Source organism: Alligator mississippiensis, chromosome 4 (genome assembly GCF_030867095.1).
Source record: "Alligator mississippiensis isolate rAllMis1 chromosome 4, rAllMis1, whole genome shotgun sequence".
Classification (NCBI taxonomy): Eukaryota; Metazoa; Chordata; order Crocodylia; family Alligatoridae; genus Alligator; species Alligator mississippiensis.
In genome coordinates this window covers 84,638,323-84,665,358 of record NC_081827.1, presented here as the reverse complement: position 1 = coordinate 84,665,358, position 27,036 = coordinate 84,638,323, and the positions used below count along the sequence as shown (strand labels likewise).

Here is a 27,036-nt window from a genome sequence, read left to right as displayed (position 1 = left end):
GCATGGTAACATCTCTGTAGATCAGAACACCTCAGGTGTTCTTAAAAGATCTTGCCCATTGAACGGAAAGGACAATAAAGTGAAACCCAACTGAAGCAAAACTCAGAGCATTAATCTTATACACTTCAGGTGTATCTATACATCACTCTATTGCGTCGTAGCAATGTGCTACATCACCATACAGCATGCTACAGTGACGTAGCACCACATATGTATAGCTATGTCACCATAGCAGTGTGCTTCCCAGGTATAGCATGCTGCTACCGTGACAGTGGTGAAAGCTAATCATGCACCATGCACATAGCACAGTAACTGCCCATACTGCTCCATACTTCTCAAAAGGAAGGCACCGTAGCAATGTTGCCATACAGTGATGAGCAGACTGATAGTAACAGGTAATTTCTGAGCCACGTTGGGAAGGTTGGAGGGGCACAGTGTCTTGCATTCTCCTATTTCAAAAAATAATTGATCATTTCAAAAATAAATTGATCTTATCATTGTACAAGGCTTCTCTACTGTCTCCAGTGTTGCTTAAACTTTCCTGTTAGTACCCCTTGAGGAAGGAGAGGAAGAGAAGACAAGACTCAAGGCCCAGCTTTGTCAATTCAGGTGCTCACAATGTTAATGTGTTTACATCAGTGCAAGGGGAATTGTAGCAAGAGATAATACTATGACACTTAATTTGAAGGAATTTTAATAAAAGAACCCCCCTAAAATTAGTATGTTAGGGAAGATTAAGATAAAGCTAAACTGTAAAGACTATGTAAAGCTGAGTTATAAATATAAATCAGTTCACTAAACATGAAGACTGCTAGTTTTAGTTTCAGAAAGTACGCATATCTCCCTCCACCTCAACCACACAAAGAGGCAGAACAATAACGAAAAATCTTAAAATGGCAGTGAATAAGAAAAACCACTTGCTCAAGCAGTGATGCAGATTAGACCCAAATAAGAAATTTTGGAAGTTTGGAATAGGAAATGATAGGCATAGCACTTTTGTACTGTGATTCATTTCACAAGATGAAGATGATAGGGCAGAATTCCAAAGATCACCCAATGTGCTCAAGGTGTGAATAGAGGGTGACTTTCCCGCCCTCTCCACCCCTCCCCCCCCCCCCCCCCCCGCCAGTTCCAGGGAAGACTGACACTGCTACTAAAAGCACATCTTTCATGAGGGATGCCAAACCAAAGTTTGGACAGTTGTAAACATTACAGATCCCATAGCATTTATCAAGATTTGGGATACTGAACCAATTCCAATATTTTAGTTATTATATACCTGTATATAGGTACCTATCTTGCTCTTCACTTTCTTTTTAATCTTTTCTACCATGCTGTTTATAATAAACTGTTATATACACTGTTATACACTATTATACGCTGTTATATACTTTAAAAATCTATTAATATTATGAAGAAAGTTCTATGTACAAGTTAAATTGGTGTGTAAAGTCTCTCCTTTCCCCCTGGATAGATATGCTATGTATGTATATTCAGATATACTGACTTATAGGGATTTAGATTTTCACTGCTTTTTACTTTGTTAATCAGATCCAAAATTTCTAAGTAGAAGTGTGCTAGATGTTATTACTTTGTATATGTGAATAGAATGATCTGCTAGGTTACAGTCAGCAATCAGCTATAGCTGGGGAACGATCAGCTATAGCTATACAAACTCAGTGACTTCGTTATGGCTGCATGGGTGTCATTGAAGGCATAAATTGAAAACATTATCATTGTACTGATGCAACAGAGTTCATAATCTGTCCACCAAAAGTTTTTATTAGTGAGGATACATAAGAAGGACAAGTTTCAGATCAGTTTTCACACCTAGAGTGAGAGTTTGCAGGGCTGGCATTTAGTGAGAATATGGGAAAGGAAGAAATTCCTTTCTGGTAAATGGATCAAATTTGTTCAAGAATGGATACAACACTAATAAAATCCTAAAATATCAGTTTTACAAATTTACTTTCTAGAACATAATTTTTACCTTTAAAGAAAGAGCCTTCTGGATTAAGGATGCCAAATTAGTATAAAACACTGATAGTAGTAAAGTGAAGATTAGGAAGATTTTTAAGAAACTCTGGAAAACAACCGTTAGGAAGTTGTCATTAAAAAACTATGCAAATGGCCAATTCTAGTATGGAAAGAGATTAACAATGAAGTATACCAGAGTTCAAATAGTCAAACTGGTGCCTAATTTTATTACCAACTCACAAGAAGGGATAAGGTTGAACTGGCAGACATTGCTGATAATATAACTAAGTCAGCCAATATTAGAGAGGAGCATAAAGTTCTACAGAAGGGCTGAAGAGAGAACAGGCAGTACAACAGCAACTATATTTCAGTTCAGACAAATGCAAGATAATACAGATTGGAAGAAACAATTTTATCTACTTTTTGCACCCTGTTACTTAAGCTGTTTTTTTTTGTGCAAATGTGGTGTTTAATCTACCTCTTTTTTTATCCTCCTTGACAGCCTAATCACTGTTGGTTGTATTTGATGGTGCCTGAATTTTCAAAGAGTCTGAATAATCTGCTCCACAAATTTTCACAAATATCTGATGTTTTAAGCAACCATTCAATCATCAATAATCTCACAAGGATAATTTATGATCTTATGGAATGTCTAGCATTAGATAAAAATAAGGTAAACTTCTAATCCAGAATTTCCCCTTTTATGCTGCATATTGTGTTTGGATTGTTTGTACCAAAGTTCACAGTTGTGTTTTAAGAAAAGATGACTGTTAGATCCTATATACTTTGTTCAAATGTTTGTGCTAGTTAATTTCTGATTCCTGTTTAGCTAACATCATCATGTTGTACTAAATGAACCTCTATGGCCAACCTAGAGTTAAAGCAATAGAAGAAAACCCGAAAAACCAAACCGAAAAACCATTTACATGACTTCAAAGGGATGACCATACAGGATAGCCAAACAGTCAGATATACTCAATAGTTTCTCAGTAAAATAGTCCAGAAGTGCAACTCTCAATCTCAAAATAATTTATTCTGGTCTTTGCTTAGTAATAATTCTACACCAAGTATTATATAAGCATTGATTCTCACTATACGTCTAACTGAATGAATAATTTTGCTGAGTATCTCAATATAAGTTTAAAAGATGGTATGGTAAAAAAGACTATATTGATCTTACTTGTATATCACAATCAATGAACATCAGAAACCTTCATGATGGGTTTATGGACCTTCACACAAGGACAGACTATATAGTTTAGTGAACATCATCTCAGCTTCAAATGACTGCCCTCCTGATACCAATAGCTGCTGGAAGGACTCCAGGATTTTTACATCAAGGGTGTGATTCTAGCTCTGTTCCATATGAAACAAATAAAAACAATTAACTTGTTAATAATTTGAAAATCCAATGTTAGTGTAACTAATCATGTTCATTACATAGTCCTGGGTACTTTGAGAAAATGATTTGTATTAATATTAGGTCTAATCTGCAACAGTGACAAAGCTTCTATTGACTTCAATAGGGCCAGGACTTCACTCTTTGTAATACCTGTCTTTGATGAGTAGGTCTTAAATCATTTACAAAGGTCCCCACTTGTAACCCTTCCCATTTCACAGAGTGAAACTGTGGACAGAAAAGTGAAGTTATTTGCCCAATGTCACAACATGAGACTATGGCAAACTCAAATCTACTGATTTGCAGTAGATTGCATTATCCCATTAGTTTAATAATAATAAGCTAATTATTTTGCTCTGATAATCATTCTGTGGTCAAACTTTTGTTTGTTTGTTTTTTATTTCAATCTTAATTTTGCCACTCTTATCAGTCTCCAATTCATCTATCTAAAATGTTCATATTTGTAGGTTGCTAATACAAGTCTTTTTTTTTTGTTTTTTGGGATTTAAAACATTGTGATTTAAAGAAATTCTGTTAAGAACACTGGGTTAACAAAAAGGAAATAGTATGTCTAATTTGAAGGAACTACTTTTTTTTTCCTGGCAAAAGAATAAGCCTACATCTCTATGTGCAGCGAGGAAAAAAGAAAATAAACCAAGGACCCAACCATTACAAACACATTCTTGGAATCATAGGGTCTATCCAGACAAGCATGGTCATGTGGTATATGGCACCGCAAACACATTTGCAGCCATACATACCACACAGGCTGGTGTTCTTTGTGCTGCAAGGGCATACTGCCCAAGTGTCTGCTGCTTCATTTTTTTTTTCTTTTTCTGTAGGCTTTTTGACCCCTGGATATCCAGGGGTAAAAAAAAAAAATTGCAGAAAAAAACCCAGAGCAGCACATGCTTGGGCAGTATGCACTGCTGAAAAGCAGTGCCAGGCCACCTGGAGCCACACTCCAGCTGCCAGCCAGGCTCCGCCCTGAAGGATTGCCATAGCTGCAGCCCCAGGAGGCCCAGCAGCCACATAAGGTGGCTGGGGCCAGCACAGTGCTGGCATCAGCCTCTCCTACTCCATCCAGGCTAACTTGCTGCACACCAAAGCATGTGTGGCGTGAACATTCCCCCAGGACAAGTAGCTGTGATGCAAGGTGCACTGCTGCTACTTGTCCCTGGGGAAACAAACATTTACACATGTCTGAATGTGCCCATAATGCCTAAATACCCTGCCTCCAGGAGGGTGAACTAGATCAGGGTTGTGTGCTTAGGATCCCTGCGCTGTTCATAGGAGAGCTGGGGCCCTCCCACGGGTGTTTCCAAGTATTGAGCACCTAGGGAGACATCTACAGCTAGCTACAAATAGGAACCACTATGCACAGAGGTGTGTTTGAACTCCTCTTTGTCCTCGAAGTATAGGTATGTGTCTCAAGACAGCACCTTAGATGCATCCATCTTTTTTGGATCCCATGCACAAGAGTGGAGGCATCTACTTGAACCAGGACATCTAACTAGCAGCAGCTTTGACTTCAGTATAAAACACAGCCACCTCACAACCACTTTTGAGTATAGCTTCTGGTTGTAGTGATCACGTTTTTTACCAAAGCAAATGGGTCTCACTCAAGAAGTAGGAGTTTCATGGTTTGGGGGACTCAAACCCACATCTTATATTTTCCAAGAGGGTACCCGGAACACTAATATAGTGAACTACCCTGAGTTAGGATTTTTCCCCTACTTTTTCTGTTGAAGCGGGGATATCCACAAGGAAGCCAAGTATGTTACACTCATGGAGCCTAAGGCTTTGATTTGTAAAAGAGGAAGTAAAAAGAAGCCTCAATCTGTAGCCCGGTAACAAAGACACTTCCTGGAAAGGGGAGTTTTGGGTCTCAAATCCAGTTTACTACAAACTGAATAGTTTATACGTTTTACAGACTTTGGCTAAAAACAGAAGTTATTCTGACAGCTGGACTAAAACCCAGGGCTCCTAGGAGGCCACCTTCTTCTACAGCATTAGGCTTCCTCTTGCTTGCTTTACCTCTGGTCCTAGAAATCTTACACTCCCACCTTTCTAGTGGGCCATCTTCAGTAGGAGGAGATGAAGGGGTCTCCATTTATGCTAGCCAGTGGCTTTTTGGTTAGAGCACTTGACTAGAAAGTGAGAGAGTTGAGTTTGAGTCCTCTCAGAATAAGGAAGACCTATAACCCATGCCTCCAGTTTTCTGGGTAAATGTTCTAACTACTAGGCAAAAAGTGAACACCATTTCATCCCCTTCCAGCAACATTTTATATAAATTACGTGTACACTGTCACCATCAAAGAATCATTAGGTATACTCTGGTCACCACAGGAATTTGGAACTTAAAATATTACACTGATCTGGATTAATTCAGAAGTTAGACCAGAGTTATGTGCTTAAGTGGCTGATATAGATCACTAGCCTAAGACAAGAGTATGCTCACTAACCTAAGACAAGACATCCTAGTATCTTTTCAGGCCAAAATGAAAATACCTAATGAGTTTAAGTAACCTCGTGGCTTTGCAGCTGCTTGATTAGTGTTGAACAAAATCACTTTTGTGATTTGGATGCTTAAGTTCTACCTAAGTCATGGTTAGATACCTACAAGGTTGATTTGTTTTACCTGTGTTCCTAACTTCCCTATCTTTATCTGGAATAAAAACTAGCCCAGGCTGAATTTGAACTGCTGCTATAAGCAACTGCTGTCATGACAGACAAGGCTGTTGTAAAAATAAAAAATAAATAAAATAAAATAAAAAACGAAAAAAAGAAAAGAAAAACTAACCTGCTCAGTATTATCAGTAAAGAGTCCAATTTTTTATTGAACACATTTTTTCAATAGATGTTGCAGTAACTGGGTTTCCTCAATTAAGGGCCCTGCTTTTATTTGCAGATGCACCCCTGAGAGGCAGACTGGTAGATCTTAGGGTGTAGTTGCATGCTACAGTTTGCACATGCTAACTCTAAGGAATGTTAGGCAGTATGAAAATTAGAATGTGCTGTGAGCAGCTGCATGTTATGAATTTATGCCCATTAATGTGCAGAGCTGTGAGCTGCTGCTGGTAAGCTGGGACATGGCTGGGAGCTGCCAATTCTGCACTGTAGCCACCTACCTGGCCAGCTGTCTAGCAACAGTATAGGTTCCTCTGTATAAGCAATCCAGGTTCCAGGATCAGGTATATGCCATCTGCACTAGGTGGAGCCTGTGTGGCCCCTTCCTGCTCAGGTTAGGTTTATTGCAGGTCCTTACATGTCTGGATCAGGCCCTCACTCACTCCACCCCCCTGTTCACCTACCAACCCGCTGCTCTCAAAGTTCTTCACTAGTGCTGCTGGCTCCATCTCAGGGATGAAGGGTGCTCTTGTCTTGTTCCAGTGCTGCATGTGGGGCTCAGCTCAGCCCAGAGAGCAGCAGCAGCAGATGGTGAGTGGGCTCCCCCTCCTTGCCTTCTCCCAGGCAGAGGGGGGACACCCAGGGAAAGCAGGCAGGGAGAGAGAACCTATCCACTGCTGCTGCTCTCCCAAGCTGAGCCCAGCCCCTGCATGTTTCCTGACAGCCTGGGAAGTAGCAGGGGCAGGGAGGGGAAACCTTCTTTCCTACCACTGCTGCTCCTCTTAGGGCTGAGCCCAGCCCCTGCACAGCACTTGGAGTGGGACATGAACTTCTTTTGCCTCTGGGACAGCACATGCAGTAATGTGAGTGGAGAGCCAGGAGCTGGGGAAATGCCCTGGAAAGGAGGTGGGGGGTGAGCTCAAAATGAAGGTGGAGGGGGAGGAAAGAACATGGTAGGGGATGTGCCTCTGAGTGAGAAGGGGAAGGGGGGAAGAATTCTACCTGCTATAGGACTCCCTCAGGTGCCAGCTTTCTCCAGCTGCCACACTAGAGCAGTAGAACTCCAGAGGATAGATTGTCCACCTTGGGGGGTGGGGGGGAGGGGAAGGAGGGACTGGGAGCAATGCATCCTGGGATTCTGAATTACTGCTCCCAACCTATGTTGGCCCCATGTTGCAGTCTAATGTTACTGCAACATAAGCTACCTAAGATGAGCTAGAGAGAAACCTCATCTAAAGAGAACCAAAATGAGATGCTCCCACTTAGCTTGTCTTTTCGTGCCTTAACTTTTGGATACTCCAATTTTAAAAGCCCTTTAACAGTCCAAATTATTGTATTTCATTGTCCGGTATTGTCATAATTATAGCTCCTGATTATAGTTGAGTATCATGTTCACATTAAAAGGATCAAACACACCTTGCAAAATTCCAAATGCTTAAGACAGTTTCTAACAGGGAATTAAAACATAAACTTTGTATTATCTGTTATGGTGGGAGAAATAAATGTACATTTTTGTGACATATGTGCAAAGGCTGGATTGAAAACGTTAGCTTTTAAAAGTAACTCTTGAGTTTTGAGTTTAAGTTTTCAGTGTTAAGTTTGAGATTTCTGCAGTTAAAATGGAACTCCACAACTGAAAATTGTAACTGCATTTTTGTCACCTGTTCATATTCTTTTTATAAAAACCTATTGTCTATATACTAAACCACAATGCTTGAAATAAGTACTTGGACCTTTAATACAGAACTCTATATTTTCCTCTAGAATTTTAAACAAGAAAGCGATCACCTGTATAAAGAAGGCAAGTTCATTCCTGAGGAATTCTTTAGGCATTTTAACAACATCATTGAAGCCTATAAGACGTTTTCAGAAACATCAGATTATGATGACTGTGTTCTGCCTTCAACAGAAACACCAGTTCATGGTAAGATAGTAAAATGGCTCCCATTTTAGTTGGGCCATATTTTCAGCTGCTCTAAATAGGCATATTTCCTTTTACTAAAATATTTGAGGATCCCATTTGTTGTCTTCAGATATCATAATATCAGTGACTACCAACTCTAAGACTTTTACATCTGCTATGAATACTAAGGAATTAATTATGGTACCCAAAAAACTATGATGAATAGTGCTGCTACTTAAAATTATTTAAGTGTACTCTCTTAAGATTGTGATCACTTTAACAAAATATCCTGGGTTTTGTCTTTACAATGCTATAACAGCTGTATTTAGCTTGTGCTTAACTTGAAGAATTAAGTGTCCTTTTTGAAAATGACTTATGGCTATTTAGAAAACTCAGAATTGCATATAAGGTAGAAAGTAAGTCCAAATGATTCTACTGGACCAGAATAAAGTGTAATTTGTACCCTATTAAAATAATCTCTTAATTTTTACTACTCTCCCTGAAGAGGGAGTGGGCAAAATCATGAATATATGGTACTGAAAATTTAAGAAGCTTGTCTTAAATTTCTATGGTTTCATACATGTATTTCCATTGTCATTCTTCAAATTAATGGATGCTTAGCTGCTTATTTTTTTTGGCTTTCATGATGATTCTTCATCACTGAAGAACTCATTCTTCATCTTGAACTAAGGCCTAGGGCAACATATTCAGATGCAGAGTTACATTAATAAAACTTGAAGTAAGTTATTGCCATAAACTAAGGATTTCAGGTTTGTCTAAACATTAAGTTATTCTGGAACATCCATAACAAGAGAAATTCTGGAATAGTTCCATATATGGACACACTGGGATTGTCAGTCAAGTCTATCTGCCTATCTAGGGTCTCTGCTAAAGAAATTAACATTGCCCATTCACTTTCACTCTACAGGCAGCCACGCCTAACAATTAGATAAGGCAAACGGCCTTATAGCCACTCTCAACATGTAGGGGGTGCATGCGGGTGTGCTGCTAACACTGCCGGCAGTGTCTGTGGGCAGTTGCCATGCCCCCCTAGCCTCGGGAGGCACGAGGCATTCATGCTTACAGCAACCTTGAGTGGCTTCAAGGATACACCCAAGCACCAGTCTCAGGCTCTCTGCCTAAAGAGAATGATACTGGGATGTACGCCTTGGGCTTCTGAGGGCTTCTGACAGCCATCGGCCATAACTAATTGTCATGCTTACCCATATACAGAGTAGGAGTGAGTTGGTAGGGTTTTTCTTTGGTGCTGTTCCATATTAGATGATAAACAAGCCTACTTATTGCAGTATACATGTGTTTTGCTCCAGCTTGGCTTTCTACTTTCAAAGTGACTGCATAATCAGAGCAGAGTAGCCACCTTTAGCTTTTTTTATAAAGGAAGCTATAGATTGTTTACAGTTGTATAATACTGACACACTCATTTTCTATTTAGATTCCAAGGTCACTGAAACAAAGCCATTTTCATTACCTCCTGTTGCTGCCAGTTCCCTTAAGAATAACAATGATAGCAGTGTCCGTAAGTACTATGACTGAACTAAATTAATGCATATCTCCATTTAACACCGATAGTTAATTTTTTAATGAACATTTAAGACCAAAACAGTCTTAATTGTGCAACTCAGATGGATCAGATTAATATCCAGTGGTAAACTGTATACAGTGTATTACACCAAAATAGAATGGTCTGATCCAGTCAGACTCCAGCTGTGCTTTGCAGTGGGTTGGAGAAATGAGAGAATACAGGAAACCCTCACTATTTGTGGGTTTGTCATTCGGGGCTTCAGATATTCGCGAATTCCGAACTCATTTTAAATACACTTTATACACTTACAGGAGCTCCTCGGGAGCTCCTCGCTTGCTGCTGCCAGGTTCCCACCACTTCTGCCACACTCCCACCATCACCGCCAGAGCTGTGCCTCCCCCGCCAGCTGCTGGGGCACTGCATTCATGAATGCAGTGCCTTATTCATGGATTTCGCCATTCGCAGGGGATACAAGAATGTATCCCCCTGCAAATAGAGAGGGTCACATACAAATCTTTTCACTATCATTCATTAATGTCAGGATTCACTAACCACAGGCCCTCAACAAATTAAGCTGCTCCAAATATATTAATAGATACAGGATAAAAATGTTTCATATTGTTAGCTTAGCTTTCCTGAGTCAGCCTTATGAAATTAAAATAGTTGCTTTACTATGTCAAGCTCCATTCAACCTAAACCAGTGAATGTTTTCACATAGCATATTTGGCCATGTTCAAATAGAAAGAGATGGAAATTAGCTTGACATGACTATAATGCCCTGTTTAACTTGCAAGAAGCAAGTCTTTTTTAGGGTGATATCTTCTATTGAACCAACTGCATAGTTGGAATAGAATTAGACAAGCTTAAAAATGCAAGGTATCTAACTTGTGCATTTTTGAGGGGTTAAACATAAAAGTATTTAAATATAAACTTTTGGCCCAAATCCTATTTCACATCTAAGATACTTCAGTGCAGTCTTATTTCCCTGCTCAAATCCCTAAAAAAATATTAAATAAAAAAGAGGTGAGTTCTTTCCTCACTGCTACTTATGACTTAAGATTAAGGTTAAAATGAAGGCTCCTTAGAAACATAACACATTGATTTTTTAAGGTAGAACAGGAGTATGTTTAGGCCCTTGGATTGATTTTAACTGGTTTTAAATCTAAAACAACTTTACTTATCTCAACTTAAAATATACTTTTAGATATAGTAAACCCTCAGACCCAACAATTAGACCAGATATAAAATCACCAACTCCTTTCAGAGTCAGAACCCTGTCGTCAGAACCCTGTCCATGTCCGAGGTGTTGCTGATATTTGTGGGAGATGTCTGAACGGGTCCTGAGTGGACCATTTCCAGGCACAGAGGAGGAACGGATGTTCTGACATCTTGTAATCTGTCTCTATGGGGGAGGCACTGAGAACATCACCTAATTTGCCCAATTCTGGCCATGTCTACATGAGATGCCGACTGTGCAGTTGCTACTGTGCAGTCATTTAGTATATCAAGTACTAAGTGACTGTGCAGTAACTGGTGCTATTGCACAGTAGCATCTCCACATGGCTTCCTGGTGATGCTGACTCTACAGCAGCCCATTATTACTGCGCAGTAGCTTTGCATCTCAGTACATGCCCCATGATGCTACTGCGCAGTACTAATGTGCTACTGTGCAGTAAGCATCCTGTGTAGATGCTGCCTCTGAGTTGGAGTGGACAAAGAAGACATCAGAAGCTTGAAGGAACATGGTGTGCAATGAGGGAAATAGGAAGCAGACAATTCTTAGCGAGAAAAGGATCTTAGACAAAACAAGGAGCAATGGTCCCAAGTTGCAGCAAGGGAAGTTTAGGTTGGATATTAGGAAAATTACTAGAAGGATGGTGAAGCACCTTTACCAGAAGAAGTGAACCTCCATCCTTGTGGTTTTTTAAGGCCTTGTTCAAAAAAGCCCTCATTGGAATGATCTAGTTGGGGTGGTCCTGCTTTGAGCAGGGGTTGGACTAGATGACCTCCTGAGGTCCCTTTCAACCCTAATTTTCTATGATTCTGCTTAGTTGCTCTTGATACTATGCCAAAAGCAATTTCTTTCCCTGCCAGCATCTCATCTTAGGTTATATAGTTTCCCTTGTTCCTTTTTCCCAGAATCAGCCATGGCACACTGTACATTTCTTTCTAACTTACTACACATGAAGCATGTAGATCTGGTTGAATTGTGTGTTAGTACAATAGAAAACCTATTGCTGCTTGTGCTGAAGAAGGCAACCTGTTATAGTCTGCTGTGCTGGAGGGAAAATGTGCAGCTCCTGACAGTGAGACAGGAGAAGTTACTAAGAACAAGGTACTTCCCCCCAATATTGCACCAGTGGGTATTAGTTAACACAGCACTTTATTGCCTACCATTCTGCTCTTGGTTCTGTCTCCTTGTGGCTCAAGCACACCAGCCCTTCACTTTCTCAGTCTTGGGTATCATTGCCCTGCCTGCTCCCAAGTCTTTGGAAGGGATGATTGGGTGATACATGACTTGGAGCAGTCTCTCCCTGCCTCCCCATTTACATAGAGGTACCCATTACAGAGGGGGCAGTAATAGCAACTAACAGTTTTCATTAAAATAATTTTAAAATGTGCACACAGACAAAAAGCTCGAGAAGAAAGCATTGAAAACACTTGAAAAAGCATGCAAAGGGGGAATCAGGAAAATAAATCTCTCTACAGAAACTACATTATGTCAGTGAATAAGTTACTTGAAAATTTTCATGAAAAACACTGCCAGAGTTTATGACCATTTCTCTCTACAATCAGATATTTTTAAGAAGAAAAAACAGTTTCAATAATGATTTTTAGACTATTTTTATAGAAATTCTTTGTGTTTACAATCGTATTCTTCCAGGTGAACGACAAATTATACATATTGCATCTATTAATAAATCTGCTTACAGGAAAAGATGACTCGGAAACTGCTTTGAATTCTAAACTGCACTTGGTAAAAATGTGAAATGTAAAAGAATAATTTAAAATGGAACTCTGTGTATAGTATGAGCTTTATTTAAGGTTTTTAAATTAGCTTTATTTAAGGTTTTTTTTACATTTTGAATCAATGTTTATTTCAACAGCTGTGTTTGAGAAGTTTTTTGCAGCTTAATAAAATTAAAATGCAAGTAAATCAGTGTGCTCTCAGAATGCAAAAGGGAAAAAATTCTGTCAGTCGTCTTAAGCTCCTTTCCTCCTCTCTCTTCTGACAAGATTTACACTAAATATATTCTACCCAAACTAACCGAAGAATAAATGGGAATCCAGGCAATTGATCCCATCCTCATTTTGTCTGGATGGTAGTTGTGCCATGTTAAATCAGGTTGTATAGGATGTGGGGTTATTATATGTTCTAGTATATTTTTCCTTCCACCTACCCCTAAATAAAATTATTTGTTTACTGAAAAAAGATAAACTCAGCTTCTTCAGAATGGTGCTTTACTTTTGTATTTTACCATCTATCTTATTGAAATTTTTAAATAAATTTTTAAGTTGCAGTACTGCCAATTGTTCAATTGTATATAAAAGGAGGGCAGAGGAAGTGCTTCAAGGATGTCCTCAAGGTCAACTTGAAAAAAAATAACATCAACATCAACTCATGGGATACTATCTCCCAGGACTTCCCCAAATGGAGGAAGAGTCTGTTGCAAGGATCTCAGTACTTTGAAACTTTACCACAAGAACAGGAGACAGAAAAATGGGAGCAGCAGAAATAACTCATCATGGACTGAATCAAGAATCCAGAGCCACCCACCCCACACAGAAACATGTGCCTAAGTTGCTGCAGAGTCTGTTGATCCTAGATTGGCCTTGTAAGCCATCTTTGGACCACAGATAAAGCAATCATGGAAGACAATCATCCTCGACTGGAAGGGATTGCCGATACAATGCTCTGCTATACAGAATCCTGTGAAGTCACATGAAATGGTCCTTCTGCACCGAAAAAAGGTGCAGGATCAGGGACTTGTGTCCTAATGATCCCTGTTCTTTCACCTGATTTAAACCAAGCAGAATAATCAAACTTAGTCTTGATCATCCCAGTTGATTACTCTTATGTTATCCTATTAAAAATTCAAACAAATGGACTTGTACCAGTATTTTTCATGCATCATAGCTCAGTAATTCCACTTGTATTGTCACAAAAAGTTCAGCACTCCTTTCTTTCATATTATATACTTCTCTCTTCCTGGAGTTTTTACCTCTTCCCCCCCCCCCCCCCCCAATATTGTGTAGCACAAAAAACACCAGTGAATGTTCTTTACATTTTTATATACAGATCCCCAAGTATTTCCAGGTAGATCTTTAATTATGACAAATAAGGATGGAATACTTTCTAATTCAGCAAATATCTTCAAGTGCTAATGAATTACTTCCAAAAAATTGAAATGACATTCCATTCTGTTTCTTTCCATCAATTCTTTAATTATGGGAATAACTTAATTAATGGGTGAGAGAGACACTGAAGTTTTACAGATAGGCTATTGTGCTGATTGCTTTGGAGCTGAGGAGACATCTTGTACAAATGTATTTGAGACAGATATATATAATAGAAGCTGGCATGTAATTTGAATTGTAATGTCTTGCTAAATCTACATACACAGTTCTGAGCAGAGGATAGCTCAGTCAGGGCCTATGAGAGAGAGAAAATAGGATTACAGTTTTACCAGGCCCCACATATGAGGGACCCCCAAAAATTATGAAAATGTTCTTTCTTAAGAGACATTAGCATATAAGGAATAAAATAGTTGCCAGTAGTGTTTATGAATTCATCTTAGAATTCAAATATAATCCCTATTGTTTTGTTTCAAAATGGGAGGTGCCCCCACCCCCACCACCAAGATGTATCAGGCCCCCAAATTTTTCTGTCAAGGCACTGAAGTCAGTAAATTGTGTTGTGCAGTGGAGAGGCTTGTCAGTATAAACTGGTATTATTTCCAGCTGGAATAGGGACCCTATTTGAACATTACCCCCATTTGTAAAGAATTTTATTTCTCAGCTGAAGAATTTTGTTTCTAAATACTAAAGACTAGGGCTATGTGAAGCTTCAGTCGCCGATTCAATTCAGCAGAGATTCAGCCCAATTCGGCCGCCAAATCTCCAAATCCAAATTTGATCAGGAGACTCTTTAATCTCTCTGAATTGAATTGGAACCCTCCAAATTGATTTGGAGACATTCAACGATTCATACATAGACACAGCTTTATATGTTTTTTCTACATACCTCAAGGTACCAGGTGGCTCAAACGCTGAGATGATAGGGCAGATGGAGCATTAAATGGGAGCATGGTGGGGAGAGGGTCCCTAGCGCACTCAGCGGCAGACCCAGAAGTGGACCAGAAGCACATTCGGTCTACTACCATGTCCACCATGGAGCATGCAGGGGACCGCCTGTGGCTTGGAAACTGGTACCTCCTGGGTCTGGGGGGGCATCCAGGGTCCCCCCATGGCCGATTGCTGAGCCGGGGGTGTGGGGAGGTTTGCTGTGAGTATGTGGGCACCCCCCTGTGCTCCTTTGGGACACTCCGTCCACCCCACCAGTCATGCCTGGTACCTCGAGGTATGTAGAAAAAACTTTTAAAGGTGTGTCTATGGCCGAATCATTGATTCTCTGAATCAGAATCAAATCTTCAGATTCAGATTTGGCCGAATTGAATCCAAACAGTGATCTGAATTGGGCCGAATCCGAAGCCAAATAGAATACAGCCCACTTCGCACACCCCTACTAAGGACCCAATACTGCAACGTGCTAAGTCAGAACCAGTACTTCTGAGCAGTATAAGGAAGCTTCAACTCTTACTCACTTTAATGAGGGTTACCAGTGCCAAAACCTGTCAGCACATGCCCCTCAGTAACTTACTGTTACAGAGCTTTCAAGTTCCAAATGTGCTGTGTAGGGATTTTACAAAGACTGCAAACTACATGTTCCATTCAGACCACACTGACCTCCTCATGGGGCTCTCAGTCTTAAACCCATTTGTGCTTGCAGATTACCTCCTCTGGATCATACTCCTAATGTTAATTATAATAAATCTTAAATTCATTTCAGTTTGATAGCGTTCTCAAGTTCACTTCAGTAAGATGACAGACTTTCTAATCTCTGAGGAATTCATTTCCAAGTATTCATTTTATTTGTGTAAGTCTTGGAAAGAAGCAAGTGCCCCTGTCATGTATCAGCTGCTTCTATTTGAGTCTTGAGGCATCAGGCTTGTACTAATGCATACATATAGATCTTAAAGAATTTATAGACATATTCAGAGGAGAACTTTAAATTCAGAGAGGGAGTCAAAACTATGATTATACTTACTATGCTCTGTCATAACAAATTCTGACTTCAGAATGCAGCCACCATGCCCACCAAAGCATGAGAAGGCACTGGTGGTTGAAGGGACCCAGAAGTCAGCTGATGTCATGAGAGTGTCCACTCCTGCCTGTTCCCAGGTGGCAGCAGAAGCATTACTCCACTCGGTAGAGGGAACATAATTCTGCCATCACAAAGAAGATTTTGATAGAACTTTCAGTGCATCTATATCAGCAGACTTGGAGTTCTTCTGCAATCGCTAATGTAGTGTAGACAATGCCCAGCAGTAATAACTTGTAGTAACTGCAAGCCCCACTCACAATGCCAGCACAGTTTGTACATTCTCTAAAATCAATATAACTGGTTGTCAGAATTTACCTTCATGGGATGCTTACGACTTTATACTGATGAACCTAAGAGGCATACCTTTGAGAGTCTTGTACACCTGATAGGGTCTCCCATTGCAATAAGGTCAAAGGTGAGGTATCAGATGAAGAGGAGTCCAACATAACATAAAGACTTTAATGGTGCAGCAGGCAGATGAAAAAGACGTACTTCTCAATGGCTGCAAAGGTGGATGAGGGCTGTGGTGGAAGAGTAACCCCTGTCATCTTGGATCTCCTTGTCATTGGACACAGTTTTCTCCTCCACCAAGATCCATGTGCTTGCCAATGCGCAACAGCCTCCTCACATAATACAGGTCATGCACAGGCTACTCCCACTGGATCCAACATCTATCACAATCAGCAACCACCAGTACCCATAACCTCTACAAAGTCCTGTGGCAATGGATGATTGGTGACAGGTACAAAATGATCACCAGGAGTCCCTACTCATGGATCCACATGCAGGCGGCAGTCTTGTGTTAGATACTTTACCCTTCGAATGGGACAGGAGGGTGATTTGGCAGCTGCAATTCCAACTGAGCAGTCCTTTTTAGGATTCCCTCTACTCACCCTGCATTGGGAGGGAGCTTGAAAAGGTGCCCCCAAACATAGGCTGTCCCACCTTATCTTACCCCACTAGATAGCCAGTTCCAGGGGATCACTCAAATTGCAGTCAAAACACAAAAAAGTCCTTTGAATCCTGGAATGTCCTTTGAACCCTAATAGATTACCTGAGCAGTGACAGACCCAAATGTAGAACAGATATTGTCACCTGAGAACTCTCATGATACAACATTGATATTATGGCAAGACCAGATGTGCAGACATAGGCCATTTGAGGGAGGAAGGGGTTACTATGCGTTCTTCCAGAAAGGGAAACCTGCAAATGACAGGCAAATGCACACCTTTGGTTTCACCATTAAGAACTGGATTGTCAGACAAATGACTGAATTTCCTTGTTGGAATTAATGAGCGCCTCATGACTCTCCACCTCCAACGGACCAACAGTTTCTTTGCTACTGTCATCAGTGCATACACCCCAACACTCAGTGCCTAGGAAAAAGAGAGAGAATAGTTTTATACTCACTTTAATGAAATCCTATCATCCGAAAAGAGGATAAAATCCTCCTCCTTGGAGATTCCAATGCAAAAATTGGCTGGGACTTTAACATGTGGAGGGGCACTGTTGGGAAGGAAGGAGCAGGCAAAACCAATTCCAACAGCATCCTCTTACTCAGTAAATTTGCAGAGCATGACCTTTGTCATTACTAAAACTATCTTCAGACTGCATGACACTATCTTCAGATAACATGGCAACACCTCCATTTGAAACAATGGCGCCTCCTTGACTAGGTCATTGTAAGAGTGCATGATCTAAAAGATGTTCATATCATGCACGTTAGGAGACGAGCCAATGACTGCTGGCCTGATCATCACTTAGTAAGATCAATCATGTCCATTAGGGTTGTTTTGAAATGTCAAAAGCAACCCAAATAAGTCTGAAGACAGTACAACATCAAATTCCTCCAGATCCCTAGACACTGCAAAGCCTTCCAAATATATCTCAGCAAGATGAAAACAACACTGAAATCAAAGCCCTTCTGGATCAGAAGAGAAAAGCTTTCTTTGACCGGCAAAACTATCCTACATCCAGAATCAGGGAATTTTCAATGGCTTAAACCTGAAGCCCAGAGGAAGAGTCAAGAAATCAAAAACACATGGTGGGAAGAGAAAGTGAAAGAAATCCAACAATATGTTGACAATCATGGAACGTGGAGCGGCTTCAGAGCTATCAAGGCTGTGTACAGACCAGGCTCTTGCAGACTCACCCACTTAGATCTGAAGATGGCAATACACTCCTCAAAGATAACAAGTCCATAAAAAACCACTGGAAGGAGCACTACCAAAAGCTCCTGAACTGAGAATCAACAGTGACTGAAGAAACTGTCAAATCCATCCTGCAGTATCCAGTAGTGGAAGCAGTTGCCCATTCACCAACCTCTGAAGAAGTCCACTAGGCAATAAGATAGATGAAGAACAGCAAAGAATCTGGCCCTGATGGCATACTAGCTGAGGTCTTCAAAATTGGCAGGAAAACTATGACCACGACGCTCTATATATTGGGTGCATCTACACATGTGCTTTACGGTGGAGTTGACTAACTAGCTCTACAGTAAAATGTCACTATCTATACATGTACCAGTAGTAGGGTATAGTAAATTAATTAACTCCACCATAAGATAGTACTGTTGGGGACAATACTATCTTATGAAGGAGTAAGTAATTGTGCTAAAATGCACATGTAGATGGTGACAGGGGCTGATGGTGACAAGGGTGCTAAAATGTGGGAGCTGCCTACCACCTAGCCACGTGGCTCCACAGATTTTGTACCCTCGTGACCCAGGCAGCCCTGATGCCACCACCTGGGGCTGACCTCCCAGACACCTGCTAACCCAGGGCTGCTTTGCCCTGGCTCAAAGTGCTGCTCAGCTCTGGGTGCACATGTAACGCTGCACCTGGGAGCACTTTACTCCAGCTCCAACTGTTCTGGAGTTTATTGCATCACTTTAATTTCACCTGTAGATGTGCCCACTGATTCTCAAAATCTGGAACATGTAGGTAATTCCCACTTACCTAAGAAATGCCAATATTGTCACCATATTTAAAAAGGGAGATGAGTCTGACTGTGGAAACTATCAAGGTATCGTCTTCCTCTCCATCACTGGGAAGATCCTTATTCAAATTCTGCTGAATTGACTGCTTCCTTTTGCTAAAGAAATACTTTTCAAGTCTCAATATGGCTTCAGACCATTAAGAGGCATCATGGACATCATTTTGCAGCCTGGCAGATCCAGGAAAAATGCTAAGAACAACACCAGGAGCTATATATGGCCTTTTATTGATTTGACCAAAGCCTTTAATTGTTAACCATGAGGCTCTATGGGAGATCTTATCAAAGCTGGGATGCCCAGGGAAATTATCACCATCCTAAGATTCTTTCATGACCAGCTGACTATTTCCATCCTATGCAATGGCTCCTCTATGGAGCTCTTTGCCATTTGAACTGGTGTCAAGCAGGGCTCTGTGATTGCACCAATTTTGTTTTCAATCTTTCTTACAGTCATCAAGATACACATCCATGACTGTCTGCCACATGGCATTGGCACCGAGTACAGGAGGCACAGGAACCTTTTCAATTTTTCCCATCTCCATGACAAAACCAAAATTACTTCAACCTTGATTGTGATTCTTAAGTATGCGAATGATTGTGCTGCCAGTGCTCATACAGAAGAGGACCTACAAATGGCCCTTAACTGCTCTCTTAAGCATACTAATGACTGTGACTGACTCTTAACATCAGACAAACAAGAGTGCTTCACCAGCCTGTTCCAGACCAATCATCTCCTGAGCAGAAATCCTCATTGATATACAAGAGCTGCAGAATGTTGAATGCTTACATACCTTAGCAGCCATCTCTCAAAGAAGGCCAACATCGATGAGGAGATCCAGCATAGGATCCAATGTGCCAGCTCTTCCTTTGGAACACTGAATCATCATGTGTTCAATGGTCACGATATCAGGATTCAAACAAATTTAGGGAGTAAAAGGAAGGCCCAGGGAGGAATAGGACCCCTGCTAAATGGGCAGAAACAATTGGTGACAGACAGGGGGGACAAGGCTGAACTCCTCAATGAGTTCTTTGCCTCAGTGTTCCTAACTGAGGGGCACAACGAGTCTCTCACTGGGGTTGTAGAGAGGCAGCAGCAAGGTGCCAGACTTCCATGCGTAGACCCTGAGATGGTGCGGAGTCACTTGGAAGAACTGGATGCCTTTAAGTCGGCAGGCCCGGATGGGCTCCATCCGAGGGTGCTGAAGGCACTGGCCGACATCATTGCAGAGCCACTGGTGGGAATATTTGAACGCTCGTGGCACACGGGCCAAGTCCCGGAGGACTGGAAAAGGGCCAACGTGGTCCCCATTTTCAAAAAGGGGAGGAAGGAGGACCCGGGCAACTATAGGCCAGTCAGTCTCACCTCCATCCTTGGTAAAGTCTTTGAAAAAATTATCAAGGCTCACATTTGTGAGAGCCCGGCAGGACAAATTATGCTGAGGGGAAACCAGCATGGGTTCGTGGCAGGCAGATCGTGCCTGACCAATCTAGTTTCTTTTTATGCCCAGGTTACGAAATGCCTGGACACAGGAGGAGGGATGGATGTCGTATACTTAGACTTCAGGAAGGCCTTCGATACGGTATCCCACCCCATACTGGTGAACAAGTTAAGAGGCTATGACTTGGATGACTACACAGTCCGGTGGGTGGCGAATTGGCTGGAGGGTCGCACCCAGAGAGTCATGGTGGATGGGTCGGTTTCGACCTGGAAGGGTGTGGGCAGTGGGGTCCCGCAGGGTTCGGTCCTTGGACTGATACTCTTCAATATCTTCATCAGTGACTTGGACGAGGGAGTCAAATGTACTCTGTCCAAGTTTGCAGATGACACAAAGCTATGGGGAGAAGTGGACACGCCGGAGGGCAGGGAACAGCTGCAAGCAGATCTGGACAGGTTGGACAAGTGGGCAGAAAACAACAGGATGCAGTTCAACAAGGAGAAATGCAAAGTGCTGCACCTAGGGAGGAAAAATGTCCAGCACACTTACAGCCTAGGGAATGACCTGCTGGGTGGCACGGAAGTGGAAAGGGATCTTGGAGTCCTAGTGGACTCCAAGATGAACATGAGTCGGCAGTGTGACGAAGCCATCAAAAAAGCCAATGGCACTTTATCGTGCATCAGCAGATGCATGACGAATAGGTCCAAGGAGGTGATACTTCCCCTCTTTTGGGCACTGGTCAGACCGCAGTTGGAGTACTGCGTGCAATTCTGGGCGCCGCAATTCAAGAGGGATGGGGATAACCTGGAGAGGGTCCAGAGAAGAGCCACTCGTATGGTTAAGGGCCTGCAGACCAAGCCCTATGAGGAGAGACTAGAGAAACTGGACCTTTTCAGCCTCCGCAAGAGAAGGTTGAGAGGCAACCTTGTGGCCGCCTATAAGTTCATCACAGGGGCACAGAAGGGAATTGGTGAGTATTTATTCACCAAGGCGCCCCCGGGGGTTACAAGAAACAATGGCCATAAGCTAGCAGAGAGCAGATTTAGATTGGACATTAGGAAGAACTTCTTCACAGTTAGAGTGGCCAAGGTCTGGAACAGGCTCCCAAGGGAGGTGGTGCTCTCCCCTACCCTGGGGGTCTTCAAGAGGAGGTTGGATGAGCATCTAGCCGGGGTCATCTAGACCCAGCATTCTTTCCTGCTTATGCAGGGGGTCGGACTCGATGATCTATTGAGGTCCCTTCTGACCCTAACATCTATGAATCTATGAAATCTCCTACTATATAAGGCTATGGTAATTCCAACTTTTCTCTACAGCTGTGAAGCTTTGGTGACCTACAGGGACTACCTGAAAAGTCTGGAACACCATCAGCAGCACTACCTCCAGAAGATCCTTGGCATAAAGTGAGAGGATCATAACACAGTTGTGCCAATGTCCTCACTGATGCTAAAACTACCAGCATACAAGTGCTGATTATTCAACATCAGCTGTGGTGGACAGGCCACTGTGTGCACATACCTGATGTATGTTTACTGAAACAACTGCTATACTCACAACTCAACCAAGGACAAGGACATGTGGGGGCCTGTGACAGGTCGACACACTGGGCCGCCCTCAATGTGGCCCATGCACCTGTCTCTGGGCAACCGCCCGCCTTGTCTTTCCTGCCACGCCTTGATCTTAATTGAATAATTAATTAATTAGCGGGAGGCTGCCCCTGTCCTGCCGCCTCCGCTGGGGGCGCTGTCTGAGGCTCCTTTCCTCCCCAATACCGCAGCCCAAGCCTCGCAGATGAAATCGCTGTTATCTCTATTCGGTCCCTGTTTTGGCCCCTTACTGTTCTCCCCGGACCTTCCTTCCTTTGCTGCCCCCTCCTGGGGCTTTCTGGTGCCCAACTTGGGCCCCCTACAATGCGATCCCTTATCTGGGGCTCCCAGCGCTGAAACTTGGGCCTCGCAATAATACTGCCCCCTATCTGGGGCTCTCCGCGCCCACACTTGGGCTTCTTACTAAGATGACCCCCTTCCTGGGGCTTGCCGTGCCCAACTTGGGCCTCTCAATTAGGTGGTCCCCGTTCTGGGGCTTGCTGTACCCAACTTGGGCTTCTCAGTCTTGCAACCCCCCCTTTTGGGGCTCACCGTGCCCGACCTGGGCGTCTTAAAATATTGCCCCCTGTCTGAGGCTCTCTGTGCCCACACTTGGGCTTCTCCTTAGTGCTGCCCCCTTTCTGGGGCTCGTCGTGCCCAACTTGGGCATCTTACTAAGATGGCCCCCTTTCTAGGGCTTGCTGTGCCCAACTTGGGCTTCTCTAAGTACTGCCCCCTCTCTGGGGCTGGGGTCTACGCACCCCGTAAACTGCGCCCCGCTCTGGGCTCTCCGCAGTGCTGCCCCCTTCTCTGGGGCCTTCCACAGTGCTGCCCCCTCTCTGGGCTTTCCGCGCCCACCCTTGGGCCTCTCAGTAAGGTGGCCCCCTTTCTGGGGCTTGCTGTGCCCAACTTGGGCTTCTCTAAGTTGCCCCCTTCCTGGGGCTCATTGTGCCAGTCCTGGGCTTCTCAATCGGGCCCTCTCTCTGGGGCTTGTCACGCCCGCACTGGGCTTCTCAAAACGCCCCTCTCTGGGGCTGGGGTCTAAGCACCCCGTAAGTTGCACCCTTACTGGCGCCTGGATCCCCATGCTATTGTGGGCCTCCTATGAGGATACTGCGCCCTCACTGGTGCTAGGGCCCCACACCCCTGTGGGTCCCTATGAGGCCTTCTCCAACCCCAATAGCCTCACCCAAACCACCGGTATTAACAAACAGCAAACACAAACTTGAGCCTCCTGGCTATAACTCAAATGGAAGCCGCCTGGCTACAACAACATTGCTCAACTTCAGTCAAGCGGTACCTGCTGTTAGGCTTCTACCTGCACCATTACTCCAGGAGCTCCTGCCTCTCTGGCTGCTGGCAAGGAACTGCCTCAGGCCTCTGCTTCTGGGCTTTATAAGGGCCAGGCCCTGCCCCTTCCGGCCAGATGACTCATTAGTTGCCCCGGTAACCCACAGCTGTGCTCCGTAATCACTGCTAGGGCTCCTTCCCTAGCAGTTTTTTTCCTCTGCAGGCACAGAGCGCCTCAGTGTTCTGTGACAGGGCCAAAGGAAATGCTTTAAGGACACCCTCAAAGTGAACATTAAGAAGTGTGGTATTGACACCACAAATTGGAAAAAACTAGACCGTGACAGGGCTACATGGCTACATCTTGTGAGAGAAGATACATCTAACTTTGAGGAAAACCATCCTGCCCTGGAGGCAGAAAAATGAGAGAAATGGAAAGAAAGGAAACAACACTGAGAAATCCATGGTCCAACCCTCCCAGTAACCACCACCTGTGGTGTTTGCCAGAGAGTATGCAGCTCTAGGATCAGCTGTCTTATCTATCAGTAGACTAATTTGCAACTTTTCACTTGACCCATGGGAGTGATCATCCTCAACCATGAGGGATTGCCACTGCTTCCAGTGACAATTTACAAAAACCCCTCAATTCTGTACTCTATCAGTCAAGTTCCAGAAATAGACGATATAATCTTCAAGTTTATGCAAATTCTAACATATATCATGTTCAAGGCATGTAACTTTTGCTATTATTGACTACAGTGCTCCAGCACGGAATAGCTCCCAGAACTGCTTGTAGTTATTGGAAGGTAAACCCGGTTCCACAAGGAAGGATTATTCTCTCAGATTCTCTTTCTCTCCATCCATGGCTAGGTAACCAAATGACTACTAGAGACTTTAATGGACATTAAGGCTAGGGACAGACATTACACATAAACCAGTTTAAGTGATCAGAAACTGGTTTAAATCTGTAACAGAACAAATGATCAGTGCATATGAACCAGTTTAAAAATGCCTGAAACCAATTTGAGATGAACCTGATTGACTGTAGTATCAGACTTAACTGATTTGCCTCAAACAGGTTTATGCAATGTCTGTCACAGACCCCTTGCTGGTTTAAGATAAACCAGGCACCCCCAGCATCCGCCCATGCTCTTCGGGCTGGGCTGGGTGGGGTTCTCTGCTCTACAGCAGAGCTGGCCCCTCCCCTCTGCTCCCTTGCTGGGGCTCTGGAAGAGACTGCACGTAGAGAAGGGTCTGCCTGGCTTCTCTCTGCCCTACTCCCCCCTCGCTGCTTGCTGCTCAAGCAGGAATCCCACCCTCCCTTCCATCTCCCACAGCACAGACCCCAGCCCCAAGGCATGTGGTATGCTTGCTAATGCCAAGGTGTCTGTGTGCGTCTCCAATTTCACTGGGACAGACAGACAGAACAGTGACCACTTAAGGCTTTTTGGAGCTAATCAACAGATCAGCTGGTAAGCTGTTTAAGAAGAGTTTGAAGTAATGGAGAGAGGCTGTTGTTTTGCTGATGGGGTGATAAACACTTATTAACCTCCTACGGACTTGCTTGCCTGTCAGTTTTCTGCACACAGTATAAAGAAGCAGAGGGGGACATTGAAAGGCTCCATATCATCATCAGATGTGTGTACTGCACCCTCCCTCCCCTCCCGGCCTTGCCTCAGGGTGCTAGCAGGGAGCTGGAATCTCGCAACACTCCAGCCACTTGAGCAGCCAGTGGGGAAAAGCCTGGGATGTTGCAGGCAGACCTCCCTAATCAGAATATCCTGCCAGGGCCTGGCCATGCCCCCCTCAGCTCAGTACTGTGGAAGGGAAGGGCGGGCTACCCTAGTGCCCCCCAGGTTCTAACCTGAGCCACCTCAGGCATGTGCCTGAATTTCCTCAGTCCAGAGAATGTCTGTCCAGTTACATACCAGTTCAGCCTAGCCAGGTGAGACTAACCTGCAAAGGTTGAATCAATTCAGGCTCAAGTTTTTGAATATCTGTCCCTAGCCTAAGAGCAGCTACGCAACTAGTTATTTCCACCATTTGAGATATCTAAAGGTTATGGTAATGTAAGCCTATTAGCGATTACATAAAGGGAAGGTAAATGTAGAAACAAGTAAGCCCTAAATCTGCTGAAACCAAAGTCTTAATTCAGTGGCTCTTTCCACATTTGGGGGTTGAAAACTCTTTTATAATGAAATAAAAATTTCAAATAAAAATCAGAATGACTGTAATGGCCCTCTATCCTCTGTCTCATTTCTTTTCTCTCATGCCATGGTGCCCTCTGGTCTCCCAGTGTGAAGTTTACCCACTCAGATCAGCCAGTCACGCAAAGCACTCTGCCTTCATGCCATCCCACGAACACTAAATACCCACATTGAGCATATGTCCTACTCTGAAAAAGATTCCTGCTTTTAAAGACCTATCTGTGCTATGATTCATATGAGAAGAGTTTACATATAACCTACTTAACATATAAGTATATGAATGTATTATTATATGTTCTCAGTGGTGGCAGATGACAGAACAAGGAAAAATGGTTTCAAGTTTCAGCAAGAGACGTTTAGGTTGGATATTAGGAAAAACTTTCTCACTAGGAGAGTCGTGAAGCGCTGGAACAGGTTACCCAGAAAGGTTGTAGACTCTCCATCCTTGGCTGAGATGATCCAGTCTGGGCTGGTCCTGCTTTGATCAGGGGGTTAGACTAGATGACCTCCTAAGGTCCCTTCCAACTCTCATTTTCTATGATTCTATATTGTACCATTTCCTCATTCTTGTTTCCTGATCTATCTTTAGATCTCCTTGGGGGCCAATCTTCTTCGTTTTAAGATTACTTAGGCCATTTTAAATGTTATCGGAAATAAATGTCACATGATAATACAATTCATGGCTAATTTCAGTCTCCTGACTCTTGGTAGTCCATTACTGTATAAACCTCAAGTAATCTTTGAAAGCATTATCGAATGGATAAGACAATTTCAGGACCTGATTAGTCATGTGTATTAGTTTATGTTTATATGTTTTACATTCTATATAAAGCTAACCAAATAGTCCTTTTAAGATTTGTGTAAATCTGAAAGGAAAAAGAGAAAATTAAATGGACAAATTCTTGCCAAAAGGAAGATTTTCTGAATTGTTGATATGTGATTTTAAATCAAATTTGTATATGGTCTAATGACTCTTTGAAGTATATATTAACAAATTTGAAAATATAGCAATTTCCTGAATACCGTTATAACTCACCATGTTGAATGATATTTGCTAAAAGTGTATGTAAATGTCTACATACTTGTCATTGTCTACTGACCTCGGCAATATAGAGTAGGTGGAGAGATTTTGGTAAGTTATAGACATTACCTCAGATAACACATTATCAAATAGCTTTTCTGCTTCATGTCACCTTCAGAAATACATGCCTTTCTTTGGAATCTTGTTCACTTTTTTTTCCCCCTAGTATATACTGAGTAAAGCTTTACAAATGGGAGTACCTATAGCTTGAGGTACATATTTTAGTTGTGTAACTGGTAGATGTTGTATGCAGAAATATGACTGGGTAAAAGGAATTCAGAATTCTTTCTTCCACAAGAACCATAAGTCAAATGCTTCTAAAAATATGATCTGACTGTGTTCAGGTAAAATTATAATACAGATTCATTTCTTAATTATTTATGATGCC

The 27,036-nt window shown here is 42.6% G+C and overlaps 1 protein-coding gene across 5 annotated transcripts in view; it reads left to right on the top strand.

Annotated features, from left to right (window-relative positions):
- KITLG (KIT ligand) overlaps positions 1 to 27,036 on the top strand; it is a 96,441-nt gene that overhangs the window by 57,296 nt on the left and 12,109 nt on the right. For 4 of the 5 annotated variants that reach the window (XM_059726151.1, XM_019480916.2, XM_019480918.2 and 1 more), the window contains exons 4-6: positions 2,480 to 2,650; positions 7,991 to 8,150; positions 9,583 to 9,666. In XM_059726151.1, the coding sequence (XP_059582134.1) occupies positions 2,480 to 2,650; positions 7,991 to 8,150; positions 9,583 to 9,666 (415 nt within the window). Of the gene's footprint in view, positions 1 to 2,479; positions 2,651 to 7,990; positions 8,151 to 9,582; positions 9,667 to 13,188; positions 13,778 to 27,036 lie in introns of those variants that run through there. The other variant, XM_059726152.1, reaches the window with a different exon arrangement.